General features: G+C 40.1%; 4 protein-coding genes across 5 annotated transcripts; 3 read left to right on the top strand and 1 right to left on the bottom strand.

Annotated features, from left to right (window-relative positions):
• The first annotated feature begins 1,567 nt into the window (after positions 1–1,567).
• grxcr1b (glutaredoxin and cysteine rich domain containing 1 b) lies at positions 1,568–3,349 on the top strand. Its single transcript, XM_042389125.1, has 2 exons — positions 1,568–2,347; positions 2,578–3,349. Exons 1-2 carry the CDS (start codon positions 1,928–1,930, stop codon positions 2,620–2,622), a joined length of 465 nt encoding a protein of 154 aa, XP_042245059.1. The 5' UTR covers positions 1,568–1,927; the 3' UTR covers positions 2,623–3,349.
• A 679-nt stretch (positions 3,350–4,028) lies between these two features.
• tmem151bb (transmembrane protein 151Bb) lies at positions 4,029–9,141 on the top strand. Its single transcript, XM_042388915.1, has 2 exons — positions 4,029–4,586; positions 5,235–9,141. The coding sequence occupies exons 1-2, from the start codon at positions 4,509–4,511 to the stop codon at positions 6,642–6,644; spliced, it is 1,488 nt and encodes a 495-aa protein (XP_042244849.1). The 5' UTR covers positions 4,029–4,508; the 3' UTR covers positions 6,645–9,141.
• Positions 9,142–9,861: 720 nt separating this feature from the next.
• Positions 9,862–12,925, top strand: mtres1 (mitochondrial transcription rescue factor 1). 2 transcript variants are annotated; one of them, XM_042388918.1, is made up of 4 exons: positions 9,862–9,967; positions 11,182–11,638; positions 12,285–12,357; positions 12,488–12,925. In XM_042388918.1, exons 2-4 carry the CDS (start codon positions 11,205–11,207, stop codon positions 12,668–12,670), a joined length of 690 nt encoding a protein of 229 aa, XP_042244852.1. In that variant the 5' UTR covers positions 9,862–9,967; positions 11,182–11,204; the 3' UTR covers positions 12,671–12,925. The 2 variants fall into 2 exon arrangements, with proteins under 2 accessions (XP_042244852.1, XP_042244850.1); XM_042388916.1 differs by lacking the exon at positions 9,862–9,967 and adding an exon at positions 10,304–10,322.
• A 334-nt stretch (positions 12,926–13,259) lies between these two features.
• Positions 13,260–17,784, bottom strand: bend3 (BEN domain containing 3). Its single transcript, XM_042388914.1, has 4 exons — positions 17,616–17,784; positions 16,767–16,821; positions 16,151–16,332; positions 13,260–16,042 (listed from the first exon to the last, which is right to left on the bottom strand). Exons 2-4 carry the CDS (start codon positions 16,816–16,818, stop codon positions 13,811–13,813), a joined length of 2,466 nt encoding a protein of 821 aa, XP_042244848.1. The 5' UTR covers positions 16,819–16,821; positions 17,616–17,784; the 3' UTR covers positions 13,260–13,810.
• Between the last annotated feature and the right edge of the window lie 1,951 nt (positions 17,785–19,735).

Consider the following 19,735-nt stretch of genomic DNA (forward strand, 5'->3'; position numbering starts at 1 on the left):
AAGACACACTTGAAAAATCGTGAACCTGTCCTTTCAGGTCGGGTCAGGTCAGAGTGATGAAGGATTTGATGCTCATATTTTTGTCCAGAAGGAACAATAGTTCAGATAACAGAGTACATTTCAACTCACATAATTAAAACTCGGTAAAAAAAAGTGAAATATAGTACACCTTAAATGTTAATGCAAGAACACTGCAAATAGAGACATGTATTTCTGGACATTTCATTCATAGTTTGCTCAGTATTAGTACTATGCTTTGAAATAACCTACTTTCCCACAAATCTCTGTTAATTTTCATTCTTAACAAAAGCAGAACATCTGCTTTGTGTTTCCTGTGATGCAGAAGCAGCTTGACATTTTGTTGGGGCCCCGGGTAGAAGACATTTACACAGACAAATCAAGTCAATTTATGTTTTAGAGCACATTTAAAATCAACAAAAATTTACCAACGTGCTTTACAGAAACAGAGAAATACAATTAAAATAAAAACACAGATGTAGTTATGGGGCTCAAGGTGAAAAAGAATAAAAGTCTAGAATAAAATAAATAAAAATTGGATTAAATCCTAAAAACACAACAGCATTGCATAGAGAACAAATAACCCATAGAAAGAAAAAAAGATCAATAAATAAAAACAGAGAGTGACAATTCATGTCTTCGTGATGACTATTGAAAGGCTGAAGACAGACAGACTGACAAATTATATCCACATTGAGAAGATGGCATGGTAATTATCTGGTCTCTGCAGAGTGAACAGTATGTCATCTGCCTTGAACCTTTTCTTGTTGCTGACCATTATCTTCTTGCCTTTGGTCTCCAGCAAGCTGATGAGTGTCTGGACGATATACAGCACTCCATCTCGGAACGGCACAAGAATCAGGACCTGCCATATTTATAGCAATATTACACTGTGACACAAAACAGGTGCTCTTGATGCACAGGGAAGCGATCACTGTCCAGAAAAAAGGGGAATGAATTCCCAAAAAAGTCAAAGTACACAGCTTTCTCAAGCTATAAAAGTTAAAATGCCTTTATTATAGTGGCTACATGATAAAAAGAAGACCAATGTGTACTGAGCGCAAACTGGTCTTCCTCAGGGCTTTTTAACTTTTGTACCTTGACAAAGCAGTGTGCATTGACTTTTTTGGAAATTCATTCCCCTTTTTTGTAAACATTAAATAATTAGCCCAATTTTTAATAAATCACTGTAAATATTCACTCCACGCCACATAAGATATTTAGTTATTTATGATTTTGACAATTTATGGATTTTGAGCATTTACTCTTGATTTGACGTCCACTAATAACTACCTGTTCTTATGCTGATGACGCACAAGTGCTGGACCTAAAAAAAAAAACTTAAAAAACAAAACAAAACAAAATCAATGCCATCTGCAGCTTAAAAAACTCTTAAAGTTTCTACCACAACAAAATTAGTTGCTAGTCTTATAATGTAATCTCTATAGCAAGTTACTATAACTATTAATGTTACTGTGACTATTTTATTAGTTAGTTCTCTTAAGATTACAGGGTCAGACAAGGGTTAATGGAGCAAAGTGAACAAAAGGTTATCTTCAGCGCTTTGTGGGTAATTCTTCCTCATCGCTGGTTTAACAGACCATATCCTGAGTGTCTATCTCCTAAGGACCAGACACTGGTCTGTAGCCTATCTGATGTGTGAAAACTAACCTTAATCAATTATTGAACATGCTGATATCAGTTTACTGTTTGCCTGTTTTAGCTGTTACCATGGCAGAAGCTCATCTATTATTAACCATTTTTGTACTCGGGGTATTTTCAGTTCATTTTGACGCGCCAATGAGGATATTATTGTTTGATAATTGCATACCACTATGGATTAGGCTGAAAGAGCACGTCTCGCTTTGCTGAATGGGATGTCAAACATGTGAGACATTCTTGTATTTCAATGGAGAGGCCAAATCTGAAACAGGAGAAAGGAAAGGGTGGGAGAACAGTAAGGTTTAGGGTAGCATCTGCCAACAGCGGCCGTGTCTTGACGGAGGTGTTCAAGGATGAAACGGCCTGGTGTGGGTCAGTGTCGGACTCAGTGGACTCTGACTGCACCAGCAGCCCGGAGGCAGAGCAGGGGATCTCGCTTCCCTCCAGCGAGGCCAACAGCCACCTGAATGGCCTGCTGGTGGAAACGGCTGCGGACGAGAACGGCTGCGAACCCGATGACCTGCTTTTGTATGCCAGTGCCAAGAGAGAGATGCTCTTTAGCAACAAGAGGATTAATATCTGCAGCAAGAACGGGACCATACGAGGAGTGAGGAACAAAGTGAGCGCGGGCCAGGTGCTTTTCAACAATCTCTCCAACATGTATTCTGTAAGTAGCTTTGGAAAAGGTGGAACGGAGTTATTTGAAACTCTATTTAATGCCTGTTGATTCTGTTGTGATCAGATTATTTCTGCCAGAAAGCAGTTCAAGGAATCATCTTCACGCATCCTGCCATCTCATACTTTAAGATTAGTTACAGCTATAAAGTCCTATAACAATTCTTGACCTATAGATGAAGAGCTTGTTTAGCTGTAACTTATATTCCCTCTCTCTTTAAGGGTTCCCTTCGTCATCAGAAAAGGAGACCCTGGGAAAAGGAGTAAATAGCTTCACACAATGATGTCAAAAGGAAGAAATGGCCCTGTGGCTGAAGATTGCCTGTGGTTTTGTGTACAGCAGGACTCCTCACTCAACTTACAACAAGCTGTTCAGTGTCTTCAGTCATTACTCCTGTTACTCTAAAAGGACTACAGCTTTACTGAATAACAATGGTTCAATCTGTTCAAGGTCTTTGATTCAGATTAATTTCCCTGATAAGCATAAAAACTGATGTAGACTCACTAAAATGTGGTTGTGTAACAGTTTTATACATGTTGCTAAACTGTTGCCCATGCATGTGCATCACTAAAGGCAAGTAACAACTAAACAATTAACTTCACCTGACCATCTGAGACTTTAAATAGGTTTCTGAAAAGATTTTTGTATTTTTTTTTTAAAATGATGTAAGTATAATTGTGACCCAGAATTTCATATGATTTTGACATTTGGGTCTCTTTCATGGCAATTATGTGAACATGCATGTTTTTGTAAGCATTTTTAAAAAATAATGTTCGTACTAGATGTGCTTAATATTATTTCTAATACATAATTCCATATATAAACAGTAACTATACAAATCTTCCTTTGTTTCAGGAGGTAGCTACACACTTTGTTCTCATTCCTCTATTGCAGTAGATTCATATGTTTGGTACACTGGTTTCTGGAAACAACTTTTCACATTCTGTTTAACACAGTATAACATTACTAATGTAAGCGTTGGTGTTCATATTTAATTGCAACAACTGTAAATCAATCATGGAAATGCTCAATGAGGATAAAATGTTTTACCCTCTATCTTTGTTGGTTCAGCGCTGCAACTAATGATTATTTTTATTACCGAATTTCTCAGCACTCACATACATTGAAACAAAATTGATCCTCTGCATCTGACCCATCCTATACACAGGGAGCAGCCGCAGTGCAGCACCTGTGGACCAACTCCAGTTCTTTTTGCTAGTGCCAGTGGTCAGTAGCACTGACAGGAGCATTAACCCTAACATACATGTCTTTGAAAAATTTATTTAGATTTAAATTTAAAATTGTTATGTAAATATAACTATGTGATGACATTTTCTGATTCATAACCAAAAACTCTACATTAAAATAAAATTCATTTAGATGTAATAGTACTTATAATGAGCAGACAGATTGGTTCATTAGAATAAATCACATAAGTCACGGGGCAACCCCCATCTGTGTCACATGATCACATCAACAATTCAAGTTTTGATGATCTAATCTCCAGCTTGTTGTCTATATTTGTGTGTGTTTGTGTATATACAGTATATATACAGTATAATGACTCCACTGCCCCATCATCACTAGAACTGCTCAATTTAAAGACTCAGTTTTCGGGTGGACTTTCCCTTTAAGTGACAGATTTATGCAACAGCATCTCACCGTACACCTGCCTCAGTCAGCACCATGGACAGCGACCCTGCCAGCTCTCCATAGCCCGCTGACGACGCCGTCACCTCCTGCACACACACTGATAAACACACAGCGGGTCCCCGAGGGGCAGGGCATGTTCATTTTGTAATGACGACCAGCTAATACAGCGGAATCTACGCTCATGTTACTGCGGCACTGACAGCTAAACACCGTAGAGGGCAGGATGCGGGCTTTCCTATAGACACACCCCCGCTTTTTTTCCCCCCATTTTTCAGCCGCCGGAAAGATCCCCTTATTTTGGGTTTCTCCGATCAGCATGCGTCCGTCGACTCGTCTCGGGCTTTTCTTAGGGTGGAGCGCCTCTAAACGATAGCAGATGTGGTGCACGTCTAACAAGTAGCTCGTCTCGGTTGAAGGGACGCTGCGGAGCAAGGTAGTGAAATCTCTTCCTCTTCCTACTCCCACGCCCTATCATTATTATCAATAGCTGCCCAGCACCATGTCCCCTCCGGCATCGGCTGCGACAGCGAGTGAAAGCAGTACGACCACCGTCTTCGAGGAGGACACCAGAGAGGAGGTATCATTTTCTGACATCCCGTATTAGAGCAAATGCCTTTTGTTATGATCTGCTTGTTACATCTTGTCGCAGGGCTTTCAATCAATCCATGTGCATGGTGTGCACACTGCAGGTTAATGATTTGCCAGGAGTATAGTATTACAGAAACATCTCCCAGGTTCTAGCTTGACATGGGAGTGTTTCTATGATCTTGTAGCCAGCATAAAAAAAAGAGTAAAATTCTCTGCACACATGGCATTGCTTATCCCAGCATCTTAACCTGTCTTTCATCTATCATCAGCTGTAGTGGGCCTTTAGCATTGATTTCATCTTAATGTCTCTCCAGCATTAAACCAAGCCAACAAGTACTCAGCAGAGCTATAAAATGATGAAATATCCACAGAGCTGAAAGAACTTTCTTGTTATCCACTGCCTACAGTCTGATCATCTTTGCAAGAGAATTTCTAACACATGGGTGTTACTACTATGGATGCATGATCCATTCATTTAATTTTAGTCTGGAAAAAGTCCTAATTGTGCTACAGATGTTGCAGTCATCATTCAGCAGTGATACACACCGCAACAAGCAAAATGACATTTTAAGGATGTGATATATTATTATTATTATTATTTACTACTTTCTCTTTTGTTTCTGCTTTGACTCAACAGCAAAGACCCCTTAAACAATCTCTGAGTAAGTCACTATGTCGAGAGAGTTTTTGGAAATGCCTTCTGCTGTCCATTCTCATGTATGGCTGCATGGGAGCAATGGTTTGGTGTCATGTCACCAAGGTGACCCGCCTCACCTTTGACAGTGCCTTCAAAGGGAAATCCATGATGTACCATGACAGCCCATGCTCTGATGGCTATATCTACATTCCTCTAGCCCTACTGGGCATGCTGTATTTGGTTTATCTTGTGGAGTGCTGGCACTGTCATGTGAAGAACGAGCTGCAGCACAAAGTGGATGTGGAGGGCATTTACGAGCGCATCCAGAGGATGCAGCAAGCTAAACCCTGCATCTGGTGGAAGGCCATCAGCTACCACTATGTTCGCCGAACTCGACAAGTCACACGCTATCGCAATGGAGATGCTTACACTAGTACCCAGGTTTACCATGAACGTGTCAACACCCATGTGGCAGAAGCTGAGTTTGACTACAGTCACTGTGGTGTGAAAGATGTTTCAAAGCAACTGCTTGGCTTGGAGAAGTCTGCCCTTACAAAGATGCGGTTCACAAAGTGTTTTAGTTTTGCTAACGTTGAATCAGAGAATTCCTACCTTACACAACGAGCAAGGTTTTTCACTGACAATGAGGGCCTTGATGACTACATGGAAGCCAGGGAGGGCATGCACCTGAAAAACATTGACCTGAAGGAATATGTCATGGTGCTGTCTGACCCAGAGCACCACCCCTGGTATCTGTCTCACTATGTCTTCTGGTTTGCCTCATTCCTCACATTCTCATGGCCTCTCAGAGTCTTCACAGAGTATCGTACTGCATATGTCCACTATCGTGTTGAGAAGCTCTTTGGGCATGATTACCTCCCTGTGACCCCGTGTGATGATCGGCCATATTGGCGTCGTATCCCCCGTGTTAACACCATTGACAGTACAGAACTGGAATGGCACATTCGGTCCAACCAGCAGCTCGTGCCCAGTTACTCAGAGGCTGGCCTGATGGACCTGGCCCAGTGCCCGTCCAGCTTCGGTGGGATTCGTCAGAATTGTGAGCGCTGCCACAGAGCCATCAGTTGCTCCTCAGTGTTTTCCAGGAGTGCCCTCAGCATCTGTACTGGTGCCAGCTCCCGCATTCCCTTCAGCGGCAGTCGGTTCTCCCTGGCACGGCGCTATGGCTCTCAGCGTAGCTGCTTCTGGAGGAGCGGCAGCTTGGATGATCAGGAGAGTCCCAGTGAAAACACACACTGCCTATCAGAGCGCCTCACCACAGATGATGAGGAACCCCCAGACTATGAGGATGCACTTTGCTACCCAGTGCTCATTGTCCACTGCAGCGAGAATTGCCACAACCACAGGTCCTTCCACAGAAATGGCTCCTGTGTGGAGACCTCCTTATGACTATGCAGTCACTGATAAAACGCAGTGGCATTTCTGTAGCATACAAACACTCTGGACATCAGAAACAGAGTGTGCAAACAAGTCTTAATGTGAGATACACAGATTCATGCTGTATTGTCATACTATCTGAAACAAATGCCTGAATCCTGAATGTGTGAATCACCAAAGCAATAACAGTGATTAGTGAGTGGAGAGCACAGTGACAGTGGTGTTTGAACCTACTAGGTTACACACTCATGGAAAAACAATATCTGTCTGGCTTCCAATGAAAACCAAGCAGACAATGACTGTTACACTGCACATCATTGCCATAGCTTTTAAGATCTCATATGTACAGTATGAAACTGAAACTGAAGCTGCAGTTACCTCATAAGACCTTTTCAGAGGCCACAGACAACATGGACAGGCTTAAATATCTCATTCATTCAGTGAAATCTCAGTGACACAAACACAAAAACATCTGAATGATGACAGATAAGTCAGATAAGGTTGGAGCTGATTATGATGTTTTTAACATCATCAAAAATGGTAAGTAGGAGTTTCTACAAGTTTAATATACTTCTACTTACAGCAATAACTGTGAAAATAAATACCATCTTCTCAAGTGAAAAGTAAAAGGAGGAATATTGATTAAATATGTTGCGCTTATGCATATCACACTGACACTGGTCAACATGAAACCCTCCAGTCTGTTAGAGACAAATGAACTCTTGGATATTCTGACTCACTGTTATACCAGTATGTGATGTTTCAACAGTTTTATTTCTTATATCTTGAAGAAGTGGCGTAATTTACTTTTTTGGTGTACCTACTTTTTCTCAACCTGCCTCATCTTTTTTCTACTTCAGTTAATAACTTTCTACATTTCCCAGAATGCCTTTCAACAACCCCAGATAACAGGTATAAGCTTATTTTCAGTTGTGGGTTATGTGCATAGGTGGAGAGTCACATAATGACAATAAAAAGAGAGTGACGCCTGTTTTAATTCAGACAAGCAAATCTGACGGCTGAATTGCATTCTGGTCTATTGAGGCTTATATAACTGATATTTATGCTTCTTCTTCAGTGGATTTCTCTCTGTTTGACTGTTGACTGTTGGTGCTATATGGCAGCTTTTGGATGCTGAGAGACTGACACCTAAACCTGATGTTTACAGTTGATGTTTTAGATTTCTGAAACATTTTTTCTTTCCTACAAACCTCCACTGTAGATGTTGGAAATATCTCAATGTGATGTCACACTGTCAAAGTTCGGGTACCTGTGAGGAAATAAGAAACAACAAAACAGAGTCAGAGAAGGTATTTTAGGGTGGATATTTGCTTTAACATTTGACTGATTTGACTTGACTGACCCACAAGCCGGAAAGTTGTTGGTGCAAACACCAACACTAGCTAAGTACAAACACAAAAACAGCCTTCAGCTTAAACACCTAGACTAAAATGCATTTAGTCATTCATAATCGATCAAGCAGTTTAAACGTTTTGTCTTAAATTAAACTTTTTTGCTGCCTACTGCCACGACGAAACCTGCTGGCAACTGTGGTACAAACACATCGACATCTCATTACATTAATCTTGTGGTCAGAAAAGATAAGGACAGGTTTACATTAAATGTACAACACATTTGAACTGGTGGGTGTCACATCAGCCACAAACATTATTAAAGTATCTGTCTTTACCACCAAACTCTGTGTATTCAGCAGCAAAAAGATCATATGATCATTAAATCCATGCCCAATTTTGCATGATTTCCTTCCGCTAACACAATGTGTTATAAACCATAAAACATACCTGAATGTAAACCACCAGCATCAATGAAAAGTATATTCATTATGTGTCTATAGTAAAGGAACAATACTCCATTTTTCATCTGTAAAGTGATGATTTCACTGTCCAGTGTATACTGAATGTGCTCAGATAAAGACAGAGCACACTAACATGCCACCATGTGTCCAGAGGAGTGTTTGGTTGTTGACATGTGATTCATCTGGAGGATCTTTGGCTCTTTCCAGTAGAGTTTACAGGCAGTATATGCAAGGATGTAAATGCACTTACATTTACATATGGACATACATACAAACTTTATAATACTGACTTTTTTTTCTTTTTTACATCTAACAGGAACATATTGTATGCATCCTGACAAATAATATCTTCTTCTTACATTGTTTTCAATAATGTAGTGAATCCAGTATTATGCACTTGAAGTGACACTAGACATTATGAATTGTAGTGAAGCTGAATGTTGATGTAAATTCCCTTGAGGTAATAAAATATTCAAGATGATATATTGACAAATACATAACTGCTCAGACATAAAACAGTACACGGCAACTTAGAGCTTATCCCTTCTTGTACAATATTAAAATGTTCTTGTCATAATAATCAAATGGGCTGTATAAATAACTTGATTACCTTTTAAAATATGTATTCAAATTTATCTCATGCTGGAAAAATAAAAGTTGCAATAAATGTCTGGGGGAAACCCGTGTATATTTAAAAAATGTTGTGGCTTGGATTCTCACACTTGAGGGAAAATCTGAGTGGAGAGTGTGAGCACTGGAGGAGCTGCTTCATGGACACCAATAAGCCTTTTTTCACACAAGATAATATCACAGCAGGAAAAGCAAAGCTGTGAATAATGAAATGAATGAAGGCTGAATTTCATTTAGGTGCTTCAGTTTCAGGGTCCTGGTATTGTTCATGCTGCCTCACTGTAAAACTGTCATGGATACTGGGACACTCATAGAACAGAGCCATCATTAATGTGATTAGTAACACCTGTGCTTTTCCTACAATGCAAAACCTTCCTGTCATAATTAGGACTTACATACAGTATATATAAATTACATTTTATGTTAATTTTGATTCTGATTTCTGATATGATGTTGTGCTCTTACTCTTAAATCCCTTTTAAAAAAACATGGTGGATAAACATTAAAATATTGGTTAAAATAAAATGTTGAAAGTATTTGGACATTACATGCAAACTACAACAAATCGGTTCTCTACAAGTTCTACTAAATGGTAACAGTACATAACATGGCTGTTGCCAGTCTAGACAAAGAAATTGAGAGACTAACACAGACTCTGATATTTTTCATGTAATTCTGTAGTGCAGTGAGGGAGCCACAATTGAAAAAGGATCTCCTGAAGCATTCTTCATGTTTTTGCATAAACCATCCAGGATAAAAAAAAGAAGAATACGTCTCCCTCCATAGCGATAGGTGGCAGCAGTCACACTGGCTGCTAAACAAATAGCACGTAGGAAGCGGCGGCGAAGTAGCTCCAGTAACAAGCTGTGAAAGGTTATTTACTTCACAGGTGAGTGGACTAACTGATAATAACTGCACGTCAAGAACTTCATATTTATCATTTAGCAATGAAAAAAAACTGTCTGTGGTGTGTTTGTTGATGAACAAGCTCGTTACTCAGCCGAAGAAAAGTATTTGTTGTTAGCAGTTAGCCGCACAGCAACCTCAGCCTGAAAAAATGTCAAGCAGAGAGTCAGTCCATACATTGATGACCGAAAAGTACACAAACAGCAGCTAATATCAAAAGACCGAGTATATTATCGCTGAAATGGGACAACGCGACCTTCCGTAAATTAGAGATGCACCGTTCCGACTTTTTCAGACCCGATACTGATTTCTGGGCTTTGGGTATCGGCCGATACCGAGTAAGTTACAGATCCTATAGGCTACTAGTGTTTAATCAATAAGCTGTATGCCTCACTGTGTGGAAGAGACTGGGATCGTTATTTTATGTTTAAGGCAAAAATCAGGCTTGACTTAAACATTGCTTTCCTAACTTTGTTAAACAAAATGTAACAAATAAATACATAGATATAAGTCTGAATTATTATCTATTAAAACAAGGGTATCCGATACCAGACCCATTGTCGGCCCGTTGTCATTGATACCTGATCCAGCTATTTGAGTCAGTATCAGACCAAAATCCGATACCAGTATTGGTGCATCTCTACCGTAAATGTTTGTTGTCAGGTAGTGTCAAGTTAAACAGGCATAAAAACATCACTTCTGATACAAACAAACATATTTAAACATAACTAGTTAATTTATGTCATCTCATATTAACATTATTCTACAAAGACGATGAGAAGTCGGTGTAAAAGTTTGAATGTTTTGAAGGTAAATCTCTACCTTGTGTTATCTCTGATTTGATGCAGTTGAAAAGTGCTGCAGACAAGACATCCAAATAATCATATTTTTTAACCAAAGGTGCTCCAGCAGTCAAATTAAAGCTAAATAAATAAATAAATTTTAAAAAATCACATTTATCTAATTGAATAATGCAACTAGTGGTACCAAGTTTGAAATTATAGGATAAAAGAGGGCATTGAGCTTGATTGTTCATTCTTGACCTTGAGAGCAGCAGATGAAAAATATTTTTTAGATGACTTGACTCTTGACTCTGAAAGCATATTAATTAATTCAGTCTGCCTGCTGATATTATTGATGCAACTTCATTTGATAGTTATTTAGCATAATTCTTCCTAACCTGCTTTGTGTTTGTAGTGGCTGAGTTGAGGAGCGCCAACATGCAGAGTTTGGTGGTGCAGGCACTGGCCATGAGGCAGCTAGGAAGGTTGAACCCTCGCCACCTGCTCGCTGCTGGATATGGACTGAGGCAGACTGAATGGTGTCCCAGGACCATCCATACACGGCAGCTGTGGGGCTGCTCTGCGTTCCCAGTGCTCGGCTGTCACAGGCCTGCTCTTCGTGGCAGAGACGCTGTCAGGAGTTGGTCTGTCCATCACCTGAGGTTCAAAAGCAACAAGAAGAAAGCTGCTGCTAGGGCAACACAGGAAGAGGAGGAGGAAGAAGAGGACGAAAAGGATCCTGAGGACAGCGATTATGAAGATGAGGTGGATCAGGACCCAAATCTGCCAAAAGACTATAAAGACATGGAGAAATATGTGCAGTCCTTCCGCTATGATGTCATCATGAAAGCTGGCCTGGACATGGCACGCAAGTGAGTCAGTTCGTGTTGGCTGCTTTCAGATCTGGAGGCAATCTTTTCCTTCTAGCTGGCTGAGTTTAAAGAAAGTAGGGTTCAGTGGATAAATGGGTTTTCCCGATCTGAGTTTTTCAACCAATTGGATATAAGCAAGTGAAATGCTGCATAAGAATGATTAAGATGACAGCATATTTATTCTACATCACTTGTTTCTCTGGTTTATCTTGCTGTCAGTGGTGTTTGAGTTTTTAGTTTTAGGGTTTATTGGCAACACTCTACTAGATATTTCAAAATACAACATATCAGACTTCATCAGGGTTAGAATGATAAAGTCCTGGACTTATTTCCAATGTTGTCCTTGATGTTTTTACAGCCTATCAATCAGGCATTCATTGTCTGGCATGACGAAATATTACAAAATTAGCAATAAACATAGATAATTGAATGCTAAGAATAAACAATTGATGAATGTTTTTAGAGAATATGTAAGACAAAAGGTAACATGCACTCCAGGGAAAATACTTGTTGTTGCATGAACATAATAAAATTTGGATTTCTAAATGTTGAAAAACACCAGCAATCTAGCAGGAACTTTCCTTTTCCAACGTGAGTAGATACCATAGACTGTAGTAGATACTAACCTCCTTTTGTCTTGTCACAGTAAAATTGAGGATGCCTTCTATGACAACAAGCTCAGACTAAATGGACACAAACTCATCAAGAAAAGTAAAACAGTAAGTGATGTATGCTTATAAATAAGGACATATTCCTGCCCCTAATTCTCACATTTACATATATTACATACAGTATTTGCTTTTAGGTCTAATAATTTAGTTGTTATAACACATTTTGTTGCTTATTTAGGTGAAAGTTGGGGACACCTTGGACCTGCTGCTGTCGGAGAACCGAGAAACAAACACTGTCACTCTGATGAGAGTCATCCTCAAAAGGGTTTTTGGTGAATCCAGTAACACAGACAAGTACAAAGTTGCCTTAAGGCGCTGGAAACTTATAGAGCTATCCAAGGATGAGGCCTTAAAGCCATGAACTCGAATAGGACAGTACGGACTGTAATACCATCGGCCCCTAAAGGCCACAACACAGAGAATTGAAGGCCATCAAATGGTATTTGATTGGTCTCTAACAAGCTGGATCTAGAATGGATTATACACGTATGATGTAAAGGTTAACAGTCAATGGTTGTAGACATGACGCAGTTGTTTGGGAGAAAGACTTTGAATCTTTACCTTTCCCCATGTTACTGTGAAACTCTCCGAATAAAGGTGCACTTTGAAGTTTTGACACTTTGCAATCATGTCCTGATGGTTTGAGTATATCGTGCTTTTCCTCTCATTTTCCCTGTTAATACCTACTGAATCAGTTTTATCAAAGCAAAAATAGAAAATGGCAAGTATAGGCAATTCATGTTACATAGAGCAGAAGTTATTATTGCATTAGTTCAGGAAATGGACACCTCTCACTCCTCTAGGTGTGTGGTAAAAAATGTATGAATAAGCGGTTAAAAGAAGGTAGCGCTTACAATACAAGCTATTTAAGTCAGATCGATGTTTTTAAAGTGTTAAACTTCAGTCAGTCCACATACAGCTATTAATATGTGAAACAGGCCAGTCATATGTAATATTTATAATTGTGATTTTATTAGAAATAGGTTATCATGATCCATTGTCATGTTAAATTGTCTTTATAATATAAACTTCTATAAGAAGGCTTAACATAAGCACATTGTTATTAAAACAGTGGTGGCACAATGCTACATCAGTAACTGCAATGGAAATATATCACGTCATTGTGATTCATTTCTATCCATATAGCAAAATGTGTGATCTATGCTATTAGCTACTATCATTGTTATTGTTTTTAAGGCTACAACATTTATCAATAAAGTTATCAGTAAAGTTAATGTTAGAGAAGCTATGACAGTTTTGGCTTATAAATAGAAGCTGTTTTAACTCTTTATCCAACAATAATAATACTACATAAACTACAACATCTACTGCTGTAGTCAAAAGGTAAAGTCTGACTAGGAATAGTACTGAAGAAACTTGTAACAGCTTGGCTTCATCCTACAAAGGACAGTTTGTAAAAGTTCAACAATGCATTTTCAGCTTATATGCTGTGCAACTATTTTTATGACAAAAAGTGTTGCCAAACTGAAAAGTACTGTAACTAGGACACAGTGCTTGACCTCTTGGCCTTCTTAAGAATGTCACACTTCTTGCGATTAGGGCGCCGGCAGCGTTCGTCAATGCTTGGCACACATTCATAGTGCCACACCTCCTCCATCTTATCCACAGGATACACCGTTTCCACATAGTGACGGATCAGTCTGAGGCGCACTGGGTCAAGCTGCTTCTTGTTGCAGGCCCCCGAATGGTTGTACTGCAGCCGCAGGTTCTCCTGGGTGAAGAGCTCGGGGAATAGTCGCACCAACAGTCGGGCAGCAAAGTTCCCAACAGAGAGACTCTGCTGGACAATTTCCCGCACCTCAGTGTCTGAGAGCAGGTAGATAGAAGGAACAGGGAAGTCAGGTTTGGATACAGTCAGTTCATCCAGGGGAATTTTGCAAAAGTCTTTACTACTTTTCTCTGGGGGTAAAGAGGGAATTTCTGGATCCTCCCTCATATTGTCTGGATTGAGCTGGTTCAACTGGCAAAGAAAGTCCTGGTCTGAGTCTTGACCATAAACTTTGCGCTGCTGAAGGTAAGATCTCCTCTGCTCTGTGTCACGTCTCCTGCACCTCTCATCAAGTTTGCCAACAAATTCCAACATCCACACTCTGTCATTCTTGGCTCGTGGGTAGACTAACTGCACGTAATGACGGATCAGATTTACACGAACTGGGTCGAGTTGTTTTTTACCAAGAGAACCACTGCAGTTGTACTGTTTCCGTGTGTTCTCATGAGTGAAGAGCTCAGGGAACATAAGCACCAGCAGCCGAGAAGCAAAGTTCCCAATCGACAAGCTACATTCATAGTTGTTCTTGAGCTGCTCCTTGGACAAGAGGTACTCCTGGGGAACAGTAAAGTCCGGTAGGGGAATCTCCAGATTGTCAAAATCGACGGGTGTAAGCAGTGACTTTTTGGACTTGCGACTGGGCCTTTCATAATCACCCACCTCTGGCACCTTAATAATAGAAACATCTTCAGGAAGGCTGGCCAGGTCATAGCCCTCATCAGTGATATTGTCAGGTTCACTTCCATTGCCATTACTGTGAGGACCCTCGAGTGCATCCTCCATATGCTGAATGCATACCTGAAGCCAGCTGTCCTCAGGCACATCAGGAAAATTCGCTTCCATATACTTTCTTATTATTTCCATCTTGTCAGAGTCTAGAATCAGCTGCCCCACACTATTGAAACTGCTGGAGCCTTCTGGCATTTTTCCCTCTTCGAAAACCTCAGGGAAGAGCCGGTGCATAAGAAAAATAACAAAGTCCTCTGGGGAGGAGAACTCATCCAGCTCCTCTGTGGCTTGAGTATTGAAAGCAAGGCCTGATGCAGCTAGGCTGCTCTGCTGGTTATCTAGAGAGAGATGCTCCTCCTGACCCTGTTCATTAATAAAATGATAGGTTTGAGGATGCTCAGCCTTTATCCCAGCACCTGTGATTGTCTGCTTCCTGAGCAGCCGAGCACTCTCCATGTCCCTCTGCGCCCAGAAGCGATTAAAGAAGTCATTAATCTGAAGGAGGCATTCTTCCTGCCAGACACTGTTGTTCTTGACTGAGGGGTAGCAGACCTCAACATAGTTACGGATCAGCTGCAGATGCAGAGACTCCAACGTTCTCTTGCTCGCCATGCAGTCGTGAGAGCACTCCCTGGCTTTGAACAGCTCTGGGAAAAGATGCACCAGTAGGCGACAGCCAAGCTCCCCAGCGCTTGATGTCTGTTCCATCAGCTGATTCAATTCGTCGCTTGTTAGCAGATACTCGGGAGGAGGCTGGAACTCTGTCACCATCTCAGCTGGTTTGATCTGCTTCTTAATCCGCATGACTTCAAGGGTTAACAAGTCCACTTTGCTATGCAACTGTGTCATGCTCGAATTGAGGGTATTAAGGATGAAAAACATTTTCTCAATCAGCGGATAAAGGTTAGAATCTGTTGACGAGGCTTGGCCTGAAGTGTCTGTGGTGGGGAAGGCCTCCAATGGGCCATTTTCCTCTGAACTTTGGAGCTTGGATGAGAGGACGCTGCTGTAGTTGAGCTGATTTCCAGCACCCTGACTGGCCTGCTGCTCTAGACTTGGTGTGTTCCTCTTCTCTGAGATCCTGTGGGAGATGCTGAAGAGAGGCTTTCTATAGGAAGCTCTGGATTTCTCCTGGATGCAGTCCCTCTTCTCTCCGGTTGTGGTGAGGCATAGAGGCTCTTGTCTGCCGCTGTCATCCATCAAGTGCCGCCTCATCTAGACAGAATAAATAACATAAGAACACATCTTACAGCAGTGACATATTTTATATAAAATACAAATTTTCAATAGTGTATCCCTAAATTTTTTTTGAGTTTAGCTCACCTCGCCAGAGACTCTGGCTCTCTTGCTGCTTGTGGACTGGTTGGTGTCAGGGCCCATCTCTGCAGATGTCCGTTTACCAGCCTCAGTGGCCCCGGGAGATCCTCCTCCTCCTCCTCCTTCAGGTGGCTCACAAATGGCAAAATCCTCTGCCTCCTCCTTAACATCTTCGACATGCTTGTGTTCTGAAAAAAAAAAAAAGATTTTCATGTTTCCTTTGTTAAAGCATTTGTGTTCTTCTTCACATTTATTAACTGTTAATATCCTACACATACGTTTATGACAATGACATTAATAAATAAAGGAAAACATTTTTTTTAAGCAGTTGATCAACATGTATTTTATGTAAAAGTGCATATATTTGAGGACAAGTGTTTTGTTTCATGCTTCCTTAAATGCCCTGTCTTATCAAAAGGCTTTTTCTATGCGATAGCCCTGCAGGTTTTTTGAAAACACATGTTAGTTGGGATTTCTACCATAATATATACTTAAAATATTCTAAATCTGTTCACAGTATTACAACTTCCTAAGTTAAACACTTTAGCATTCTGCCATACTCAGTGATTCATCTCAAACATCAAATATTCTGGTGAATGTTTGCTGCGGTTGCTGAACTTACCTTTCTCAAGCATCGCTTCGTCTGAAACTTCCCCATACTCAGAGGAATTCATAGCCTAAAAGAAAAAAAACATATCTTAAATACATAATTAATATATAAACATACATATGGTGTCAGATTGCACCTGTAAGAGAAGTCACACTTTTCATTGATGTTAACATAGTGAAGTTAGAAATTACACTGGACCAGCTAACTTATGGTTTTATTGAAATATGCTTGATGGATCATGTCATCGATAAACACATTCATACTGTACGTTTACCCTTACTGAACACATTTATAACCTACAAACTACTCTGTTTAGTTAGCATATAAGCATACAGTACAGTGTCTGGTATGCTGCCGTTATGACAAACAGCATGTGATCAGCTGCAGTCAAACACATGAACTTACAGGCAGCCTGAGCTCGCTTTCTGTAAAACACGTCGAAATCTATTTGTTGAGTTTCCATCTCATTTTCTCTAACACACTGAAAGTAGCTACGTTCTTTTTTTTGCTGCCAGAAACTCTGCTGTGCATGGCACAGTGCACTGAGTTAGCTGTCCTGCAGCCTTCATTAACCAGGATACTTCCTCATTCTTCCGCCCATGAACCCTTGAACCAAAACACAAGACAAACCAGCTGTGCAGACTGTTTCTCTGCCAATGCCCCGCCACAAACTTATCGTTTTTAACAACAGCGCACGTCAATATGTATATCTACGCACTGCGTTGGTTTAGTTGTGCAACATTTTGTTTGTGAATGTTAATGACGCGGCAGTGTTTGCGTGGACGGCTCTGCTCTCTCCTGCTCGGACTCTTGGTAAATTAATTAACGGTAAACGCGCGTAACCGGCGCGTTTGAGCTCACCTTTACGAGTCCATGCAACCCTTCAGGACTGTTAGCGGTGTGTTGGACATGTCTGTGAAGTGTCACGGTGCTGTATTTGCAGGTAACTGTTGTTCTTGTTGTTGATAATTTTTTTTTCTCTCGCTCGGCTTCTGCGCTTTCTCGCGTGACGTGACGGTGCGCGCGTCTGCTGTGTCACTTCCGCACAGCTGTGGAGAAGAGAGGAAATGTGGCTCAACCTACTGTCAGAATGAGAAAATATGATTATTTAACTAATATTACTACACCCTAACAATAGCACCATGTCTTTTAAAAAGTGTTTAATCACATCTGTTATTATTTTGAATGTCACGTGCATAGCTGGACTGGAGCAGCTGTCACGTTTACTAACAGTGATGTGACTTTTTAAAAAAATCTTTAGCTGTTTATTATCACCACATGAGGAACGAGTAAACAAAAGAAATGACCTGCTTTTTGGCCCTGTTCTCCCCAGTGCACAATTCCCCCCTTTTTATGTCGGAACCTAGAAATGTATAGCTGTGTTTATGCCATATACTTTGTGTAATGTTTAATGCTTTTGGATATATTCTTGTAATTCCTGTCTTTAGTGCTGATACCATTGTTAAATAATCACTAATTTATCGAACACACGTGACAGCATAACAAACTTAATAAAGTCAGGTAATGTTAAATGATGAAGACATTATGAAATATTTACAGTTCACATTTTGGGGCATTTTGGGCTCATTTGTCTTAACTGTCAATTTATTGAAAGACATGAGAGGGAGATGCAGTTTTCAGCTGCTATAAAATCGTCTCTGCATCCCTTAACTCTTCCTTAACCCTCTAAAAACCAATCAGTCAAACGGTTTCAACAGTTCATGTTGTGGGCTTGACAGAGTCACCTGTCCTGACATAAGTGGGGATGCACTGTGGGGATGTTATTGGGTGTAGTATGATGTGGTTTTTCTATATGCTATGGTGTCACTATAGTAATCAAACAGCATATACTAAGCCCATAGTAGCTACCTCTTTAAAATACAGTATGGTGTAAATTACTGTGCTACAGTTCATCATAAGACTTAGTCTAAGTGGTAGTTATTAGTGCAGAGAAGTGGAGCAAAAATCATACAGAGGGGATTTATGATGGCTTCCTCAGAAACACACAAAACCTTTAGTTCAGCTGACACATGGATTCATAGTCCTTGATTATGAAACAGACAACAAGCTATAGTGTGATGAAATAGTGCATCAGTAATTAGCAGGATATGATGTCACAAAATACAGCAGCTAATTTATGCAGGACCCTTCATCAGCAGTCATTATTGCATCATAATACTGAATATGTGAAAAACAGGAGTACCTGCAAAAACTGTTCTTTATCTTTTAAAAGAAAATGTTTGAGTTTTTTAAAATTTTGTACTAGATTTTTTATGTGTATATCTGCAGCTATGCAGTATGGATTTAGATCTGACAGCAACATCAGTGGCCCTTTAACTCTCTCCAGAAAAAGTGGTTTACACAGAGCCCTTATTACATGGGCAACATCGCCCTCAAGTGGAAAGAGACTGCAACAATATTATAATAAACTGATGTCTGTCAGGAACAATCTGCCACCCTGCAGTCTGTGTGAGGCCTACTGTATGTAAAGCAAGAGGATATCAGTGTTTTAATGGCACTGACCCACAAATACACACAGTACACCATGAATGCTATTTAGAAAGATTCTTTTATTATTAGTGATGAGAGTAAAACCTACAGTTGTACTCCAACCGCACGTTTTTTTTGTTGAATTACATTATATTGAACTTTAATAAATTCCTAATTCAGTGAAACCCTTTTTACCAGTGAGCAGAATTTCTTGAAAATATGTTTGTACACAATCACAATGATGTTTTAACTAAAATGCTTCTCTGTCATAGTATGGACAGTGAATACACAGTGTGTATGTCCCTGTCAAATATGTCCTCATCCTCTGTGCAGCTGACTGTGACATTATGTGAGGTAGCGATGTGTAAATGCTGTATTAAAGGCAATTACTTTTTCCTTTTCTGTTCTGTTGCAGGCTTTGATATGATTTGTGTGAGTGGTATATAAAGTTTACCTTTCTTTCTAAAAAAAAAAAATGTGTGTAAAAACTT

The sequence above is a fragment of the Thunnus maccoyii genome, chromosome 16 (genome assembly GCF_910596095.1).
Source record: "Thunnus maccoyii chromosome 16, fThuMac1.1, whole genome shotgun sequence".
NCBI classification, from domain to species: Eukaryota; Metazoa; Chordata; class Actinopteri; order Scombriformes; family Scombridae; genus Thunnus; species Thunnus maccoyii.